This window comes from Hippocampus guttulatus, chromosome 9 (genome assembly GCF_054856545.1).
Source record: "Hippocampus guttulatus isolate MCC_2025c chromosome 9, RoL_Hgut_1.0, whole genome shotgun sequence".
NCBI lineage: Eukaryota > Metazoa > Chordata > Actinopteri > Syngnathiformes > Syngnathidae > Hippocampus > Hippocampus guttulatus.
This window is the reverse complement of record NC_141269.1, coordinates 9693178-9715042: the sequence shown is the minus strand read 5'-3', so window position 1 is coordinate 9715042 and position 21865 is coordinate 9693178. Positions and strand designations below refer to the sequence as shown.

The 21865-nt window shown below is 42.6% G+C and overlaps 1 protein-coding gene and 1 long non-coding RNA gene across 2 annotated transcripts in view; both read right to left on the bottom strand.

Annotated features, from left to right (window-relative positions):
* pcdh7a (protocadherin 7a) overlaps nucleotides 1-21865 on the bottom strand; it is a 49892-nt gene that overhangs the window by 4917 nt on the left and 23110 nt on the right. Inside the window, exon 5 of the mRNA XM_086119715.1 lies at nucleotides 541-742. Within this exon, the coding sequence (XP_085975841.1) occupies nucleotides 541-742 (202 nt within the window). The remainder of the gene's footprint in view (nucleotides 1-540; nucleotides 743-21865) is intronic.
* LOC147200228 (uncharacterized) lies at nucleotides 11989-13112 on the bottom strand. Its single transcript, XR_015101871.1, has 3 exons — nucleotides 12668-13112; nucleotides 12500-12595; nucleotides 11989-12424 (listed from the first exon to the last, which is right to left on the bottom strand). It is a non-coding gene; the product is annotated as an uncharacterized LOC147200228 (long non-coding RNA).

The window sequence follows — 21865 nt, the reverse complement described above, 5'->3', positions numbered from 1 at the left end:
ACCTAAACAAGCATTATAATGTCTCAATGCTAAATCCCCCTTTTCATCTGACTATGGGAAAAAGTTATTAAATTCCCCATGATTAAAAAAAAAAATCCAGAATCCTCCTGTTTGTGTGAAAGCAGCATTAAACCATATGCACAGTTCCTTAAGAATCTTAGGTCACAGTGACCTTCGTGCATTACCAAAGTTCCTCTGGCCTTGTCATGTCCACATGCTGTTCAGGGGAAAGATGAAAAGGACAAATGTTGTCTTTCTGCAACCATGGTGGTGATTTGATTTGAAAAATAACTTGGAAGTTTCTGCCAAAACAAAAGATTTTACCTGCTGTCAGACATAAAAGCTTGAATTTTGTAAATAAATAAGTAAATCATATAAGTAACACATGAAATCATGTGCATGTTCCTCTTTGTGTGGACAAGTTGGTTAGCCCACAGAAGAAAAACGCAAGGATGAGTTGCTTTCACCCCATTAAATGGAATTTGGCTTGTGTGCGTGTGTGTGAATGAGTATGTCGAATGCGTCTGCGTGCCCACTGACCGTTCTCCACATGCTCCTCCTCCCCCACACTGCCTTCGGGTGTGGTGCGCTCGTATCCCTCCTCAGGCAGTGGCAGGGCTCCCAAACGTGGCCCCGATGAACTCTTGCTGCTGGGGGTCTCTGAGTCCTCCAGGCCACTGTCATAGCAACTGGCATCCTGGGCCTGGTTTACCACTGAGAAGGTCACCCGGCGAAGGGTCCCCTGCGGGGCAAGCACAGATACAAAACACAAACAATATGGGATTAATCATCAGGGAGACTACTAATCTGAGATTCGCAATCTGGGGATTAGGTATAGGCAGTGGGCTGCAAAGACATATTGAGATTATCTGATGGTGTTTATGTGCACGGCGGATACAATGCGGGATCATGTCATCCACCAATCACGGCAGCTTTTCAAACTTTTTGGAGTAATCCTGTTTAGATTAAAACTGTTGGGCAATGGCTGATGTTGACAAAGCTTTTGGTCTGCCTAGATGAGTTGAGCGGCATTGAATAGTTGATAGAGATACAGCATTATAAGGCTGTGAATGAACGTTGAAAAACAATCATGACACGTTTTATTTGTGTTTTGTTGACCACTCTGAGAAGCAATAATTTCATCAATCTGCTGTGTGTATGATGACAATATTCATCCATTCACCATTATCCAAACTGCTTATCTAGCACAAAGTGCAGTTTAACTGCACATTGGTGGAGTTTTCTTTGGTATTTTGTTAGATTTGGATCAAAATCAAGACATTGCGGAAATACGGAATAGACTCGCTGGGGTCCATGCATGACATTGGAAGCTAAACTGCAAGACCTCCCCTGGCGGATGATGTCGTCAGCCGTCCACGTGATGTGGGCAAAGGGAGATCGCTTTCCAACCCCCATCGTGCATCTGATTGTGAAACCCACACACCCCCACCTCTCAAGTTGTGACCGGGTGCTATTAAAATATTGTAAGATGGTAGAGATTATAATTCATCGAATGAATTAATTTCTACAGTGATTTAGAGGGACTGGCCCACGCTGGTGACATATTTATAAATGAAGTACGATGACGCCCATCATACATGCCCGCAGGATGCTGAATTTGTCTTCCTGCGCTTCGATCATATACACCAAAAAAGCATTACCTGTGCGCAGTTAGAACTGTTTTTGCAAGTCTAAAATCTAGCCTACTTTTTCTAACCAAATTTGCAGATGCACTGGGGGCGAGGCAGAAACGCCCAGTGAGGTGTAGTGTCTCTACCAAATTCACAAACATATTTAACTGAACCACCACCCTGGCCTGAAAAATGACAACGCGACTGTTTTTATACTGAGTACAGATTACTCTCTGTGACCAAATTGTGTGATGAGTCAGGGGCGACTCCGTGCACTAGAACGCAAAGAGAGGCGCAACACACTCCCAAACATGGTAGACCAGACTTGCGCTGACACGAAAAAGAAGTTACACTCATTCTTGCGCCGAGAGCATGGCACCAATCTATCAAGGTAGGGCTCTTAGTCTTTGACCATTCAAATTTCACCTGAAGTTGAACTTGAGTTTGTGTGCGTGAGTAGCTTTAAGGTTGTTTTAACATATCAAACATTTCTTAGTTGGGTACAATTCATTTACATAAGTGTGCCAAAGGCCTTCTTTTGCACTGAGATTGAACTGAAAGCATCATGACGAGCAGTTACATTTCGTATATCGTTTTTAATACCAAAGAAAACTTTGAAATCCTTTGGTTGTTTGCAATCAGTGTGTCCAACAGTGGGCTGTGCAGAACCACCAGTGACAAAGCTCCAGGGGAAATGATGAATCAGGATGTCCACATCATTCCCTCAAAGCCGGCATCACACCTGCTGTGATTTCTACCACACAAATCACCTCTGTGTCGCGAATGGAGTCAAGGAAGCGTACATCACAGAGTGTTAAATGACTCCTTGTGGCCCTGAGGGATCACTCAGCACCCAGAAGCCAATTTCTAGAACACACAGCTCATAGCTCTTCTCAAACCCGTTTACCTGAACACCTCAACATTAGAACCCTTTCAATTTCCATCAGCTTTGAAATACGCCCTGTGAGGGGGAGGAAGAAAAAAGAAGCAGCAAAAAAAAAAAAAAAAAAAAAAAAAAAAAAATCTCAATGCAGATTAGGGCGGGAAAAACCTCAACTCGATACAATGTCGCCTCGGGATAATCTGAAGGAGAACGTGATGGACGGCTAGGATGAAAAAGTCTTTTTTTTTTCCACACACAGGGGGAATATTCTCGCCTAGTACACATTAGAGAGTAAAACACAGCCAAAATTAATTAAGAAGACAGTCCCAATATTGGTTGTAAAATGCGGTTGCATTTTAACCATTTTGGCCACGAAAAAGTCTAATGGAAAAACGGCCACTTGTGGCCAAGCAAGGCAGTCTCAGTGTGGAACCGGGATAATGGAAAAGCACCATTATGACCTCACAAACGATCTTCTGAGTAAATGGATACACAATTCCCACAATGGCCAGGTGTCCAAATGTCTTTTTCTATTGCGGCTTTGCTTATTTGATTGCAAGGAGAGGAAGAAGATTTGTTATTGCGAAGCTAAAATGGATTAAAAAAAAAAACATTTGTGTGGTTTGAGTCAACAGGTTTCCTTTTCTGATGTTGGGCTTGTTGACGTCACTAACAATTGATACGGAGCTGCCGCCAAACTGTTTTCCTCTCATGGATAAATGAAAACTCGGGACCCCGATGCCCTTTCACGATGTACACAAGTCAGACATTGGATGCCTTCTCTGAAAAACATCACGTTTAGACTTGAGAGAGTGTAACTATGGCAACTGAGAACAGGTTAATTTCCTCAGTCATATTACCTTCTCCACTCCTGGCTTAAAGCAAATACATTTGATAAAGAAATACAGTTTGTCACATCTGGTTATGGTCGCAGGTGGAATGAAATACAAAAGAAAAATGGTTTCAAAAGTATTGCAGATTCAAAATGAAAGTGAAGGGCAGGTTGAGCTAAAGAGGAGCCCTTCACTGTGACATTTTCTTTGGCTATTAGAAAACTGCCCTTTGGGAACTAAGAACGTGGAAACTGTAAAATGAAGCAAACATGTACAATATGGAATGCAAGGGAAACCTATCTGAGCTGACTTTGGCCGATGTGCGACACCTTGGACTGGGTGTCAACCAATCAAAAGACACATAGAGACAAATGGACTAGCTTCCTGCAACAAATTATATTCAGCTTTTGAGGGAACTAATAATTCATCATGGACAGCACCAAGTATGTTGAATGGGACAAGAATTCAACTGTTTGAAGCCAAAAAGCACTCGGACAAGTATGTAAAGATAAAAGTATCTTTGCTGCAGATTTTAGATTTACAGCTTGAAAAATGTGCATATTTTCTTTAATTCATGATCTCTAGGAGCCTAAAGTGTGTGTGTGTGTGTGTGTGTGTGTGTGTGTGTGCGCGCGTGTCTGTTCCGCTACAGATTTCATCAGTTGGGCCATAATTCAGTGTAATTCAATTTCCCTCTGGTTCCCTTGCTGGTCTGAGGTGCCCTCTTTCATTCTTTCACCCTGCTAATTTTATTTCCCCTCCACTCCATTCTAGCGCCGCAATGAAACTCCTCCCCCAGTCATCCTTCTGAATGCAGCCAACTCTGCTTCCCTCAACAGTAACTCTCCCTCTTCTCTTTGGACTGCTTTCTTTCGATCTTCATTTCTTCCACTTTGTGTGTATACTAGTCAGCTTGACGGTATGATGAGCCGATCAATAATGTGTCCTTGACCTGGTTATGAGACCTTCTCTTCTCCTTCACTCAACCAACCTTGCTTGCCGTCATCCTTCGGGGGGAAAAAAACAAAAAAAACAAAAACAAGATGCGTCTTCAGCAAAACTTTGACTCGTTAAATTCAATTAGTGTCCAAATTGAATGTGTTATGACCTTCACGCTTTAGCTTTTCATCTAGTCCCAGCCGCTACTTTTTTTTTAATTAGACTTCAAAGTTCAAGTCAATATTTTGATATCAAAGGGGTGTTTTTAAAACTACTCCTTTGACTTTGCACGTGAAAACCTATCGAGGTTTGTCAGAATGACGCTCGCACATTTCAGACAAAATTTTGGGTGGGTCGAATGAAGAACCGATTGTATTTTGGTGGAATGTTTTGAGAACCAATCCTCTGTTGATGAAACATCTTTTTGCTGTTTTTGTCCTCAGGCTGAAGCCATTTTTAATGTCCCAAATATTGCTTTAGTGGTAGCTTGTGGACTCTTGGTGCTTCGAGATGATAGCAAAACCTCGCCATAACACGATTCACCTTTCACGGCTTCGCTGTTTCACAATTTTTTCAGTGTTTTTTTTTTTTAATGCTTTACAGTGCATTGTGTTCTGCATCCTGATTGGCTAAGGGACTGTAGACCAATGTCAACAGTCTCAGCGCTTCGTCTTTGTACAGCAGGGGTGCCCAACCGTTTTTGACCGAATATCTACTTTTCAAGCAACGTACCTCCTGCGATCGACCCTTTATACGCGCAAAAACACACATGCGCGCACACACACGCACGCAATGATCAGCAACAGCCATAACAGCCCCTAACATGAACGAAACAAAAAAAAAAGTAGAGAAGAGGTTGTAAGTTTGTAAAAAGGAAATCACTGCCTACCTTAGAAGAGACCTGACATGGATGCACGGGCCGCAATTTTGCTGCGTTAAATGCAGGAACATCACAATTACCCATAACTATGTTCTTCTCTCGGAAAAAGACACCTGCCCCACAGCCTTCAGTAGAAAAAGACGCTACAGTGGACCATAGTCAGGATGAAGGAACAAAGTTAAAGGAACTGTGAAATACGTGAGTAACAATGTGTCCAACCTCACACTGACGATTAGTTACTGCTTATTATTATTACTGCTGGTCCTCGACATGGCGGAAGAAGAAACTGATTTGCTCGGGTCCGGCGGCAGATCAAATCACACAAAGTACGTTATTAAGGAACTGCAAGCAAACCCCTATGGGCTGATGATATCATTTTGGCTCTGGAGATCACAAAGATCTGTGAAGTGGACGCTTGGAGACCACCTTCCACCGGGCTCGATCGTGTCTGTGTGTGACAACAGCAAGACCAGCGGGGGAACACAACAAAACAAGCATATTCTGTTTTTGCTGGCGAGCATGTGTTTTTATCCGCACGCGTTTATCAGCATGATCGCACCAATGGTCAGATCAGGTTCCAGCAGGCATAAAGTTCAAATGACTTTGCGCCATTAAAATATCATGAGCTCCGGGCGCTTGTCAAAGGAAATACCCTCGGTATGCCATAACGCACGCCCACCATGGCGCAGAGTGGCCTGTCAAAATTCCCAAACTGGCCAAAGGAGGCTTTGCACCGGCATGAAAATCAAGATGCGGCAGTTTTTACACTTGAGTACAACTGCGCTGTCTATGAATATAGAGCCCAAGGAGAGGGCATCTATGAATGCGCACAAGTTTTTGCTGATCCGAATTAGAAATGTTATGCCGCGAGGTGCGATTGTCGCTGCTCTTCAGCTTTACTGGTGTCTGTATTACGCATAAGACCACACACACAAGTGAATGGTGAGATAGGTGCAGTCTTGCCTATGAATTCATGCCTGATGGAATATTAATTGAGTTTGACAGAGGATATTAAAAACCCCTTCCCAGTCATCTTACACAGGCCATTAGTGTTCACTCGTGACATGGGAGTTCTACTCCACTGTGCTGCGCGTGTGTGTTGGCCAGTGCGTATAATGTATGCAGCTGCTCTGTACAAACATGGGGAATCTTGATGACACAGTTTGTGCATTGTAGCCTTTTTGTCTCGAAAAGAAATATGGTGGCCCTGAATGCAACTTGCGAATATGAATTAAAAAAATAAATACATCTTAAAATAACTTTCATTTTCATGCCATTTAAATTACTAGTGTGTTTGTTTGTGTGTGTGTGTGTGTGTGTGTGTGTGTGTGTGTCTGTGCGAGTGTATGTACGCTTACGAGCTAGACTTCACACATTTGCATGTGTGTGCGTGTGCGTGTGTGTGCGTGCGCGCGCAGGTTGCCTTCGCCATCAAGGTAATTAGTGTGTAAACATCCTCAGCAGTCGGTTCAAAGCGAATCAACGAGTTTGAGTTAATTAACAGTCTCCCCTCTCTTCTTGCTACATGTGTCTGCATATTCAACCAACACGTGTGTTTGTATATACGTACGACATCTGCGCACGGTAGCGTTTGTGTGAATCGTGCACTGCAGTTGGATGAGCAGTTTGCCTCCTGTTACACGCCAGTCTGCATAATGAATCAACAAACAGGGTTGTCTAGATGAGAAGCGGCATCCTTTGGAATCGCTGGAGATTTTGCATAAATTTGGGGTTTGACAACAAGGAGTTGTCCATCCAGACCCATTATCGGACCTCAGTCTTAGGGGGGGGGGGGGCATATGGAATGCATGGGGGTTCTACTTATTCGTAGCTTACACTGTAGGCCATACTCTGTTCGTGCAGCACTGCCACATGTAATCATCATAATAAACATAACCAACAGCAAATATGATCAGCTACAGCCTCCAAGATAGTTGCGCTGTGCAAATGATGAGGGACTGGTGTAAGCCAAAAATGTTCGTGTTATGTTTAAATTTTTTTTGTCTCACTCCAGCCCAGCAAATCATCCTCTCGTCATAAATAATGGCTATGAGTTTGAGGTGACATTGAGGCCTGTTCACAATATATAATGTCAAAAAGACAAGTGCAAATCAAAGAAGGGTTGGTAAATTATTATTAGCACAATACTCTTCCTGTTGCTAAATGCTCATGCTAGCTAGAGTTAGAATTCATAGGTGTCAAACTCGGGTCCTGGAGGGCCACTGCCCTGCATGTTTTCCAAGTCTCCCTGTTGCAACACACCTGATTCAAATGAACAGGTTCAATGTCAGGCTTGCGCAGAGCTTGCTGATGATCTGATCATTTGAATCAGGTGTGTTGCAACAGGGAGACTTGGAAAACATGCAGGACAGCGGCCCTCCAGGACCTGAGTTTGACACCTATGAGTTAGATGAAAGGACACTTCCACTGCTAGTGATGAGCACACTAACTTTAGCAGGCTAGATGTCATCCATTTGTACCCCTCCAGACTTTTGAACACTTCCAAAGATTCTCACTCGTACGACAACGGAAAATGAATCAGGTACTTGCATATATCCAAATACTGTAGAACTCCAAATTGCATTTCATTATAAATGACTTGATTGATGTAAAAAGCATGCTGGGTACATTATACAGTTCGTTCATGTTTAACATATTGAATTTTGGCTGGTATTGTTCAATATTAATGAGATTAAAAAGCACAGTCAATTCTGAAGACTTGTATCTGACATTGGCACCATTCATTTACTGCTTCTCTTGCCAACACTGCGGCGCAAATACTAATCGGATATATTAAATGTAGGCTACGTCACTTAGGCCAACAATTCAAAATGAGTGTTTCTTTACACAAAGATAGCTACCATGATAAAATATATATAAAACATTACGTTTAAAAAATGTTTATACAGAGCTTTGCCTCAATTTGGGGAACAAGCATTTTGTGGGGCACGATGGCCAGAGCAGTTTTGGCCTGAGCACAAAAACAGTTTTTTTTTCAAGGAATACTGAAGGACAAGTTCCGAAAACAAAATCTGCAAATTAGTGAATCACGAAAATACGGGAAACACGGTATACACCTACGTCTGCCCGTACGACACAAATAAACACATTGCAAACATCTGCAGGAAATCTAAATTGCCAGACAAACACAGATCATTGACTAATGTTGAAATAGAAAGAAGGTAAATAATTGTCAGCTAAATAATGTGGAGGCTTATTTAAATCAGTTAGTGGAAGATTCAGCCTGGGTGTCGTCCAACATTGTTTACATATTGCTTCTGTCAGGTGTTGACGCTTGTGTGGTTGTTTGCGCGAAGGGTTTATGTAAGTGAAATGTGAGTAGATCAGACTGGAGGCTATGACCTGCCCGAAAGACTGAAAGGACACTTCTCAGGCATGCATACATTTAACAGCTAGGGATGGATGACAATACGCATTTTCCTCACAGAAATCTTATCTTGCCGTTGGCCGCTATCACAAGGGATACCTCTTTTATCAACACATGATTGCATTCGTTACAGAGTTATTTTTCTGCTGCAGCATAGGCTGGCCGTCAATCAAGCAGACACCTGACATCCTCTTTGCAATCTCGCCTGTCAGGTCGTTGATATTTTCCTAAACAGAGATTGAGGGGTGAAACTTTGCATCCCAATTACGCTGCTCGCTGTCCTTAAAAGTCGAGTTCATTTTGTGGACATGTCTTCGCTTGTTCAATGTGATTATTTCCATGGCAAAAAAGTGGATCATAGCCATCCACATGGGATATTGTAAGACTCAATTAAAGGCCAGATTTACCAAATACTTTGAGGGGGCTTAGCGGTCCCTAAAGGGACAGAAGACCTATTCATTGTGTGACTTGTTTCAGCCGTATTAGCAAAAAATGAAAATTAGGTTAATAGAATACTCTCCGAGACACAACTGAATGGGGAAGTAAATGTCTACGAAATGATTGCTGCGACTAAGGCAGATAACTGAAGCACACCTAACATCGAAATTCACTGTGATCTGAATTTTCGTGTTGGTAAAACAAAACACACACACACACACACACACACACACACACACACACACACACACACACACACACACACACACACACACACACACACACACACACACACACACACACTATTTTAAAATAAAGACAGCAGCCTCCATGTTTTCTTAGTGCCAGTAGACAGTAACGGTACAGTGCCGTAAAATTTCATTTCATTTTTTATGCTATGATGAATAGATGATAGACGTTTAGATACATCAACTGGAATCCAACCGTTTACTGTCGGCAACATGCACTCGGCTTCATACCAAGTTTGGATATAAAGAACTGCAAGATCTCCACTTGCAGATGATGTGAAATTGGACGCTCCTAAGTGGACATGTGGAGATCTCCTTCAACACCTGATAGTGTGCCCGTTTGAAACCCCGACCCTCCCACAGAAATAAAGATGATAATAATTACAACAATCATAATGCAGTCAATGAATTGATTTCGAAAATGATTCAGAAGGTTCGATGCACACTGTTGTCATATTTACGAAGAATGAAATGCAAGGAAATCCACCTCGCACATCAGAGGAGTTCCGAATCTGTCTGCCAAATCCACCCAAATCATGTTACACCACCTGGCCCACAACCCGATCTACGTTTTGTCACCAAATTGTCATTGGCATGTAAAAAACACCCTCAGGCTACTAGCACACCCGGTGATGTCTAGCCAGTTTGCCAAATTCCCAAACAGGGTCAACTAGACTTGCCGCTTGCACAAAAATGAAGATGCACCAGGCAGTTTTTACCCAGAGCACGTGTGTCACCGTGCACGGATATACTGTAGGGCCCAATGTCTCTCCGGTATGAAACTGGCTTTTTAATCTCGGTTAGCTTGATGACAAATGCACACTTACGATTTTCGATTTGTATTCGGTGCAGTGGCTTAAAAATAAATGACACTTCACAACACTAGGAGGTTGCTTTACTTTTTACAGTTGCTTTGTTTAACGGATTTGACCTGATTGAACTCCGATAAAAACTAGAGAAATTGGGGTCTTCTAAAATGTTCAACTGGTTAACATAGTTCTTGCACTCATTAGCATTTCACCATGAATATTTCATTCGATCCACCATTCCTTATTTTATCTTTTTCTCCCCACATATGCTTTAAGTGTGAAATTAGCTCGTGAGATATGAAGATGAATATCTTTGATGCTTTGTTTTATCTCATCAACACAAACTAGATCGTAAGTCTTAACACTGTGCTTTGTTATCGTCACTTTACTTGTCTGTTTTTATCACTTTGCCAAAGGGACCTGGGAATACAGTAAACTCACCTTTGACCTCTGTGTGATTGAGTGCACTTGCAGGCTTTGTTGTGAGTTTTAGGCCTGTTCATGAAACACTCATATGTGAATCTTTTGAGGCCTTTTGAAGTATCTGTTGAAGTTATGCATTAAAGACTTAAGAGGAGACACGGTGAAATATGCTGACAGAAGCATTTCAGGGCAAGCTGCGCGAACGAGACAGATGTGTTAACAACTCATTTGAAGGCGTTTTATTTACACTCCTTATTTAAATATATCAGTGCATATGTTTGTGTGTGTGTGTGTGTGTGTGTGTACAGTGAGTGACATGGAATGTGTTTCCCCTTGAGCCTTTGCTGCAAAGAACAGATGTATTGTTTACTGAGCCTAAGCATGAGGTCAAGCGGACAGAGATGAGGAAAAACATCGGATAAATGAAGGAAACGGTACAAAGTGTTTGTACACTTAGTGCGCTTGCACATAGAGACCCAACACTATGTTGTCATCACGAGTCATGACATTGCCTGATTCTCGACATTATAGTTACCTTTTCCACGGAGGTAGTGTTTTTGATAGGCGATTGATACAGTCGTATGCATGTATCATATCCTGACATAAATACTAATATGCAAATATTCAGGCTAGATAATCAGACAATCGAATAACTAGTAGGGCTGTAACCGTAATGACAGTCTTGCAATATTGCAATATTAAAATTGCCACAATGTCATTGTCGTAATGTTCTGATATTGAAAGCACCACATTTATGGAAAAAAACCCCCCAAAAACTTTTTATCCCCTTTCAGTCGAACACAGCAATGTCACGTACAGAGACTGTGATACTTTGGGGCCCTGAACCAATAGAAACACATGACAATAAAATGTGTCACTGACGTGATGTAGAAATACATGATTTTTTTTGCCAATATTATGAACTTCCCTTTTTTATCCTATATCGTGAGATTTTTTTATATCGCCAACCTGCCCACAATATTGTGATAATCATCATATCGTGAGGTTCATATCGTTATATTATCGTATAGTAACATTTGGATTCTTGACATCCCTCATAACTAACCAATCAAACAACCAACAAATAACTAATGAAAGTAATTTGTTGGATGTGTGTGGGATGAACTATTTGTTTACATTCACCATTTTTTTTTGGGGTGGGTACAATTTATAAGTGAACAACGTGCATGCAAAAAAAAAACATGCATTTTAATTATTCAATTTTGGAAGGTGTGCGAGGTGGTTATCTTTTATGTTCACTGACTTCAGTTTTGAGTTTCATCGAATTTGTAGCTTCAGTTTTCATGTTTATGCTTTGTAGTGTTATTTTATACAGTAAATATTCTCTAGTACGGACTCGTGTTTGCGCTGTCCAATTTGTCCTGACAACAGAAATTCCTCATTTGGGAAATGAGCATGGTACATGTCCTTTATGAACCTGCAAGTATGTTGACAAAATGCACACAAAAAATAGACTGTCCAAAAACTGTTTATATAACAAAAACTGCAATACAGGTGTATCCAAAAAAAAAAATCACAACAGTAAAATACGTACAGTATTTTAATGTTTATTTTTTTCTGTCTTGGGAAAAAAATATGTATTTTGGATTGTTTTGTTGGATGCATTCTTTGGTTTATGACAATGTTTGCCTGCGTGTCATACAGTTTTCTTGCTAGTTGCAAGTAACTGTCCCGTTGATCACCGATGTCTGGTAATTCTTGTGCATACTGAAGGATTTTTGTTGCCATTTGCATTGCTTCCTTGCTGGATGGTGGCTTGTCATCAGGAGTTGAATCGATGCCTTGTTGTTTAAAGTTTCGTAGATTTGCGTCTTTTCGACTCCAAGTGTCTGCTGGATCTTTTTAACTTTGTGTCCAGCCTCGCTCAAACGGATGCATTTCACTCGCTCCGCTCTAATTGTTACAGTTCTTCTACGTTTCGATGCGATGATCTACACGACATAAGTGAATAAAGTTAAAATCTTTCGCAATTACAGTAAAACGCACGCCAATAAAAAGTCGCTTACACGTCTTCGTTTCGAATCTGAAGAATGAAAACGGCGAAGCGAACACGTTTCTTCGGTCGTGTCGAGTGGGTGCTGCTTTTAAGCTAGTGCCGCGTTCTACAGGACGTAAAGTGAATAAAGTTAAAATCATTCACAATTACAGTAAAACGCACGGCAATAAAAACTCACTTGCACGTCGTCGTTTAGAATCTGATGATCGAAAAAAGCGATGTGAAAACTTGTTTCAGCGTTGTCTTTTCCGTCGCATCGGGTGGGCGTTGCGTGTATTTAAGCTCCCGCGACATTACACCTCCATCCGGGTTACGGGTAGTGGAATTTCCGCTTACGCAACTTCCGGTAACATGTAATATCGTAGTCAAAATGTTAATGCATAGGTTTTTATTCCGGGTGAAGGATATTCCTTTCCGTAGAATTCCGGGGATGGGAATATTTACTGTATTTTTGTAATGAATGCTCACTTATCATGTCTAATAGAAAAAAGCCTGATGCCTTTGTAATTGTAAAGTTCTTGATTATTTTTTTGTAACAAAGGCTATAAACCAAGACAATGCTTTTTCAGATGCTAATGTCAATGTCTTTTAGAAAATGAATGACAAAAAAAAATCTGCTAAGTGGAAAAATGTCCAGATCTAACCTGTACAGGTACTAGGTCCTCTTGCCCCCCACCCCATCCACTCCCCTGCAATGTTTTCATGTAATACTGCTTACAAACAATGATTAGCACATGAAATTGTTCCCGTCAGTGTGTGTTGTTTGGTGGGGCTGACAGACTCTGACCAGCAGTGGGGCGGCTATGAGGGTTCTTTTTGGCTCGCCTCTTACGGTATTTGCAGAATGCAGAAGATGACTTGGAGCAAGTTGAAACAGCTGGTGGGAGGAAGGACGATGCGAAACAAACAGCAACTGTCTGCTCCCACATGTTGATGAGCCAAGGCGCCTTGTTGCCACAACACACAGTCGGCCGCCATGCGAGTAGTGCAATGACATACACATTAGGTACACTTATTTGCAGGCGTGCGCGTACACACACGCACACGCAAACACACACATTTATATGCAGTTTGTTGCAGTGGGACCTCCTCTGCAGCTCGAGCAGTCGTCCTTTTTTCATGCTCCTGCGCTCTTTCGCCAAGTATCGTCCTATTCGCATTTCTCCCCTCTCCTCCACACACTCTCTCGCTCTCTCTCTGCAGACCTTCTCCTCCACTCCTCTCTTCTCTCTGTGTCTGCCTCCCTCCATTGCTCCCTCTAGGAGCAGGTGATAGAGAAGGGTGCTCAGCAGTATCTGACTATCGGGCCTGACTCTGTGAGAGGAATGATAATCACCATGCTGCACTGCAGAGAGAGGAAGAAGAGGGGGAGCTAAGGAGAGGCAGATCGAGTTGGGAGGTGGGTAGGAGGTGTACAGAGAGTGGGGGGGGGGGAGTGCGGCACAAGTACAGAAATACTCAATGAAGACCTAAAGAACAAAATGAAGAATTGTTGGCTACTTATACCATGGTCCTTGTCTCCACGACACACACACACAAATGCACAAGCGCATGCATACGCACATACAAACTAACTTGTAGTACAGTAGCCCCGCGGTATGAGGGAGAGCCTTAGCCTTGTGTCTGAGTGCCAGAGAGCATTAACTGCAGCAGCGAGGTCATCTGATTGCCCCGATGCAGTGTCTCTCTCTCTCTCTCTCTCTCTCTCTCTCTCTCGCTCTCTACTGCAGCAGTGCGGGCCCCTCATGCGGGCACCACTGGTAATACCCCTCCCCACAGCCTGATAAACACCATTGCAGTGCAGTGCAGAACCTCTACGACACTAGATCTCTTTCTCTTGCTGGGAGCAATTAAAGCTTAACCGCAGCTAGTGTCCACTTAACTCACAATCATAGCCCTAACTATTTACTGTACAAGTGTGTGTATGTGTGCGTGTGTGTGGAGAGAGATCACTTCTGGCCTACCGCATTGCTATCCACCACAGCTTTGTTATCAACAAGCTGTCCATCTTGGCATTGGCCAAACTTGCCTACTCCCAGACTCCATCTGGGCTTGCGCACTCACACACACACACACACACACACACACACACACACACACACACACACACACACACACACACACACACACACACGCGCATGCATGCTGCTACGCATGCACACACACAGAAAAGCAGTGAAAATCACTGACTCCGTCCACAGGCTTTTGAAATGTTTATCCCTTTGTGTAGCCTGAACCATGTATAGGGAGTTGAAAACAAAACTGCAACAAAAGCTCATGGACTGTGATGTGAGGTCAGACTTACCGGACAAATGCCCATGACTCAGATTAGCTCCTTTTGTTGCAGTGGGGATTTTTTTTGTGTGTGTGTGGCACACTCGTGACGCTCATGGCTTTCCACGGCTCATCCCTGTAACAGTCATTCTCTTTTAAATATCCATGACAACGACCATTGTGGGAAAAAGACGCCGACAGGATGGTGGCGCACAAGGGACCCTGTGTGTGCGTGTGCGTGCGAGTGGCGTCCATCCATATGTATGACTGCTCTCCAGTTGTGGGGACCATTAGACTCTAATTGTGTACGCGTTACGAACATTGCTAATGTCCATTAAGACTTGACCAGACGAGGGTGGACAATGGCATCACTGTGGGGAGGCAGTGAATGGTCGCGTAAGAGTGAGGATAAGGGTGTAGTCACTCACACACACATAAGCACGCATACACAAAAACACACACGTGCACCTTGTTGAGAGTAATTAGGAATGCTGCTGTGAACAATAGGGAGTCAATAAAAGACATCAGATATCTGACTACTAGGTCTCTACTCCACCTCCAAATGCACACTTGCTATTTCTATGCATTCTGCCCACTCTCTCTTTCCATATGCTGTCACTTTTATCTCCGACAAGTCACACTTTCGCCCATTGCCCGCTGTCGTTTATCATATCTGGCCACGTCTTTGCCTTACATCTCTTCCTGGCCTCTCTCTCTCTCTCTTATATCAAGTAATTGTCTTGTGATGCTCGACGGGCTGAACCGAGAGAAGGGTGACGTGACGGTGCTTCACAACAAACTGAAATCCATCCTGCCAGTTTAGAATCAGCGTCACTCATGCTACAAGGTTAAACATATCTTGGCCTAATGTGCTGTCAGATTGGAGAAAATGCAGCGTTGGCCATGGCCCTGCGAAGACCTCGCACTCCAATTCATAAATGCGCACACAGATACAGCGGAACCTCCATATTCAAACTCCCTAAATGTCATAGAATCAACCCTTGGTCCAACAGATTTGACATTGCCATGCCAATAAAATTTACATTGACACGGCTAGATATTATAAAGATAAACTTACACGCTAGCATAATGTCAATCCGTTGCTGTGCAGTATTACAGAGTAATCCGCATTTTCACAGACGGTATTTGTGGAACGCATCCTCAGGTTTTGGCTAAAAACATACCTACTCATATTTTTTGGGCCCTTTCTGAAACGCTCTAAAATGACATAAGATACAACTGAAGCCCTGTATAAATAGGAAAGTAGTTAAGTCATCAAGGAGGTACAGAGGAATCTATATACCCCTTTTGAAATCTCTCTCTCACTCTCACTGCATATATAGAAAACAAAACTGGGAAGGACAGCTACAAGTACCTCGGTATACCACAAGCCAATGGCAACCTCGAACTGGCAACAAGGAAAGCGGCTACGGCCAAATACCTCCAGCGAGTGAGGCAAGTCCTAAGAAGCCAGCTCAATGGCAAGAATAAGACCCGGGCAATAAACAGCTATGCCCTGCCAGTGATCAGATACCATGCAGGAATAATAAGGTGGCCAAAGGAAGAGATTCAGACCACGGACGTTAAGACCCGAAAGCTCCTAACCATGCACGGAGGGTTCCATCCCAAATCCAGCACCCTGAGACTGTACGCAAGCCGAAAGGAAGGAGGCCGGGGACTAGTGAGTGTGAGAGCCACTGTCCAGGATGAAACATCCAAGCTCCATGAATACATCAAGGAGAAGGCTCCAACGGATGACGTACTCAGAGAATGTCTCAGACAATGGGGAACAGAGGATGAGGCGCTGGAAGAGGGACCATCATGGGAGGACAAGCCCCTACACGGGATGTACCACCGGATCATAACTGAAGTGGCCGATCTCAAGAAGTCCTATCAGTGGCGAGAGAGGGCTGGCCTGAAGGACAGCACAGAGGCACTCATCCTGGCTGCTCGGAGCAGGCCCTGAGCACCAGAGCCATTGAGGCCCAGATATACCACACCATACAAGACCCAAGGTGTAGGTTGTGCAAAGAGGCACCTGAGACGATCCAACACATAACTGCAGGGTGTAAGATGCTGGCAGGGAAAGCCTACATGGAACGCCATAACCAGGTGGCTGGCATAGTCTACCGAAACATCTGTGCGGAGTATGGACTGGAAACCCCAAGGTCAAAATGGGAAACACCTCCGAAGGTGGTGGAGAATGACAGAGCGAAGATCCTGTGGGACTTCCAGATCCAGACTGACAAGATGGTAATGGCGAACCAACCAGATATCGTGATCATAGATAAAGGGCAGAGGAAAGCCGTTGTAGTGGATGTAGCGGTCCCAAGTGATGGAAACATCAGAAAGAAGGAACACGAGAAACTCGAGAAATACCAAGGGCTCAGAGAGGAGCTGGAGAGAGCCTGGAAGGTAAAGGTGACAGTCGTGCCTATGGTGGTCGGAGCACTCGGGGCAGTGACCCCCAAACTAGATGAGTGGTTGCAACAGATCCCGGGAACAACATCGGACATCTCACTCCAGAAATGTGCAGTGCTGGGAACAGCAAGGATACTGCGCAGAGCCCTCAAGCTTCCTGGCCTCTGGTAGAGGACCCGAGCTGAATGAGGGACGGACACCACCCGTGGGGGGGTGAGACGAGGAATTTTAATTTTATATATACAGTCAAACCTCGGTTTTCGAACGTCTCTGTTCTCAACCAAATCGGTTTTCGATCAAAAATTTTGAGTTTTTATGCCTCGGATTATGCCCGAAAATTGGTTCTCGACCAAATTGAGCGCACTTGAATGCGCCACTTGACTCCTCTCGCCTTCCTTACACGAGGAAGTGATGCTTCCTCGTGTAGTGTTCCATTGGGAGCATACGTGTTCAATAAAGTTGTTTTTTTTTAAAGCGCGTGGTTTCGGTTTTCGAACAAATCGGTTTTCGAACAGCCTTCTGGAACGGATTATGGTTGAAAACCGAGGTATGACTGTATATATGTACAACATCTATCTCAAAACCTTCATGAAAGAGGGTGGGATTTTAATCAACCATGTGCACATGGATGATTGTCGGGTAACTGTATACAATTTGCATACGGTCATTTAAATATTTTTATCGTTTTTGTTTGTTTGTTTTATGAACATATATGCTTGGTAGCCAGTTTTCCCCAGTGCAATTTTGATAAACAACCAATGCGGCATTGAACTCTTCATTGGTGCTGTGATGAACGGTGAGCAGGCAACCGCTCTAGTGCTGTGGAAACTTTCTGCAAGTGGAGAGTGGTTGTACAGTATGAAGCAGATGCTATGGGAAGTGAGCTGTATTTCATTTTAACTTTAGAATATGTGGCTGGTTGGTTTGCTGGTAAAAATGGGACATGGGCCGCAAGGCGTTTGGACACCAATGACTTAAGTGAAGCCCTCTCTGCCCTTTTGTGATGGACAGAGTGGCACACAAATGGCCTTGGGAGCGCATCGGCCAACGTCTTGACAATAGTCTCAGTGTGTGTGAGTGACACTGAGTGGCTTGGGGGACACAGAGAGGGCGTTATACTGGCGAGACAAAACACACACACACACACACACACACACCCACACACACACACACACACACACACACACACACACACACACACACACACACATTAACATGAGTGTGCAACGGTTAAGGACAGTGCACTCTTTCTCTCTCACTGCACAATTTCTCATTCGCTCTCTCTCTGACGCAGAGCGACTCAATCATTCTCACACTCTGACTCCTTTGACGCAGAGGAAGAATGGAAGACAAGTGCACCCTCGCTCTTTCTTTCCATACGTGTGTGTGTGTGTAGTCTGCATAATTAATATGCCTTTCAATTTCTTTGAGCTATGAAATATGCTTTTGGTATGCAAACAGACTTCTTGCATGCGTGTGTGTGCGCATTGATGTGTGTTGATGTGTATGGCAGTTCGCGTGCATGTGCCATTCGATACACCAGAGACAGATAGCGCACAGCCGGGCCATCGAACGGAGGAAGAAGGAGGAAAAGAGGCGAGTTAATGAGAAGGCAGGGGAGGATTCGGCCCATTCCCATCAATAACCTTACATCACACTTTGCTACTTTGGCTCCGCTTTCCCAATTGCCTTTGAAAATTACTGTTGGGCATTAAGAAATTACGTCTGCTGTCGCATCCGACGCTGAGCTGAGCCTTTCGCAGAGGACTTGGACTGATTAATATGCGACTTCTGGCATTAAAAAGATAATGTTTAAAAATTCTAATTATTCCACGTTCTCTATGGTGAGATAGTTATGCTGGGATTGAAAGCAATGTTTGTTGCAAATTGAACCTACAGGTGTTAACCAACAACGAATGACCTATTTTATCACTCATTCTTGCTTTACAATATGTCTGTTTTGCTGAACAGTATGAATTAGCAAATTCCATTTTCGATATTGTAAAATCTCGAAATGATAAGGAATAACAACGGATGGTTGGGACCTCAGAATAGATGTAAAAACAAAGGGACATTTAAAATTAAGCATCAGCTCAGATCTGTGAGTCAGTCAGTGGTGGTGTTGGGGTGGGGGTGGGGGTGGCCTGCATGGGGAGTGACTCAGCGTAAATTGAAGCTGATAGTAGAACGTGAATTCTGTTAATGCTCGTTGTAAGAAAGTGACTGAAATGGATGAGTTACTATTTCATCAAACTCCTTACAAGGGTATTGAATTGTTTGACGTTAACTCAAATAGCATTCGTTCAAAGCCAAACACCTCTAATAAGGACCAAATTGCACACATTATTGTTGTAAATCTCCTACATGTTACCATAGCTAATTAATGTAAGATGAATGAAAGAAAATGGACTGTTGACATCAGAACATTTTTCGCGGTGTGGGGGATCAAGAGCAAAATCGAATGTGTTCTTCCTGAGCACATGCCTCAACCTTGCTCAGAGTTTTAACAGACTCTGTTGTAGAGTTATGCGAACAAACAAAACAAAATTAAATTGGCACTCGGTAGCGTGTGGACCTCTGCCAAGGCCTAATTTGGATCAGTACCAAACTATACACCTTCATCGATACCCACAACCAGAGTAATTTATCTCGCCACCTGAAGACATACCTGTCAACTCATACGGTTTAGCCATAGTTCATACGGATTTTGTAGTGAATCTTACGTATATGGCCGTATCGCACAAATCATACGGATTCTGAAAATTTCCGGGGTTTTTTTTCACCAACTCCAAATGATTTGGAGTTGGTGAAAAAGGTAACGCAGGAGTACAACTCTGAACACAGTAATGCCACTAAGTAGAATGATGATTAGACATTAACATACCTGTCAACTTTTCGGAGCACCAACCGGTATAAACTACCAAAAAAATCCTTATAAAGAGCAAAAAATCCTTATAACATACCAAAGCATTTTATGTCAAAATAACGGCAGAAAAAAACCCACGAAATGTTCAATGATATTTATTGTAGATCTCCATAATACAATGTCTGGTTAATGTCTAATCATCATTCTACTTAGTGGCATTACTGTGTTCTGAGTTGTATTCCTGCGCTACTTTTTTCACCAACTCCAAATCATTTGGAGTTGGTGAAAAAAAACCCGGAAACTTTCAGAATCCGTATGATTTGTGCGATACGGCCATATACGTAAGATTCACCACAAAATCCGTATGAACTATGGCTAAACCGTATGAGTTGACAGGTATGCATTAACCAGACATTGTATTATGGAGATCTACAATAAATATAATTGAAAATTTCGTGGGGTTTTTTTCTGCCGTTATTTTGACATATAAAATGCTTTGGTATGTTATAAGGATTTTTTGCTCTTTATAAGGATTTTTTTGGTAGCTTATAAAGGTTGGCGCTCCGAAAAGTTGACAGGTATGTGAAGATGTAGATCTCCAAATTGTTTTTTTAGAACCGTAACTATTTTAGGAGGTTAATATTAGATAATCTAACAAATAATCATTTTCCCAATTAGTCAATTGGTTCACAAACTATTGTTAGCACGCTGAGTTAGTCAGTCTGCATGGTTGAACAATGTAGTGAGCTAAAATAAAAGGTATTCAGCATTAAACTCTGAAGCTTTGCTGCTCTGAAGCTAACCACCAGAGAAATGTACCAACTGATCTATGCAACAATGAAATATCCAAACCACCACCATTGTGTTTAGCTACTTTGGATACTACAGTGTATAAAATAGTTTGTTTTATAAACACCAAACTAAACAATCTCGAAAAAATAATATTTGTACATATAAAATGCAAAGTTATACCTTTTGGCTTTAGCTGTCTTCTCATATTTAAGGTGCTAGTTTTAGTGCTATGTTACTGTATCTATTAATGTTTGCTGACTGAGTTTTTAGCTGGCAATGGTCGTGCTAACTTTCTTAACTGAATGTGAAGGGATGTGACAACAAAATTCTTATTTTTGGTTCCAGCAAAACCAATGCTACCAGAAAGGGCTGGAATAAAGCAGTAATCAAAAATGTTCAGTATGCTAAGAATTAAGAAATTTGTGGCATTTTAAAGGCTTCAAAAAGCGGTTGAAAATGTAAATAGCTTTCTCCATTGTCACAATGGAATGGCCTTTTAAAACTGCGTCCGTTTAAGACTATGGATAGGTAGCTTCTGTGGCTGAGACTTGATTATTTGATCCGGAAAGGAGCTTCACGTTACGACCATGTGACTAAAGGAACGTAGTTAAACTAGTAACCTTGCTACTCGTAATGCTTCCACTGCCCAACCCTGAGAAAACAGGATGTGTGATACAGCAACTGCAGGCAAAAATAATAAGTCTGATTATTTAGTAGTTATTTGTAATTTATACAGTGTCTGGCACAGCATTCGGACAGTTGCCTGCTGTGTCTGCTCCACTAACACAGCATGATAACCACAACAGCAGGAGTTTATTGTGCAGCAAATACTGCTAATCAAAAATATGGACCATAATGATGACCCAAGTTTAACAAACATCACCAGCACTTGCAGACAAATATATTTGGGATAATGCATTTGTTAGAATGTAACACCGCTGACCGATGCATTAATTTTAGTTAGGTCTGGAGAAAATAATCCTTCAGCACAACAAAGACAGATATTTTATGAGGATGAAAAAT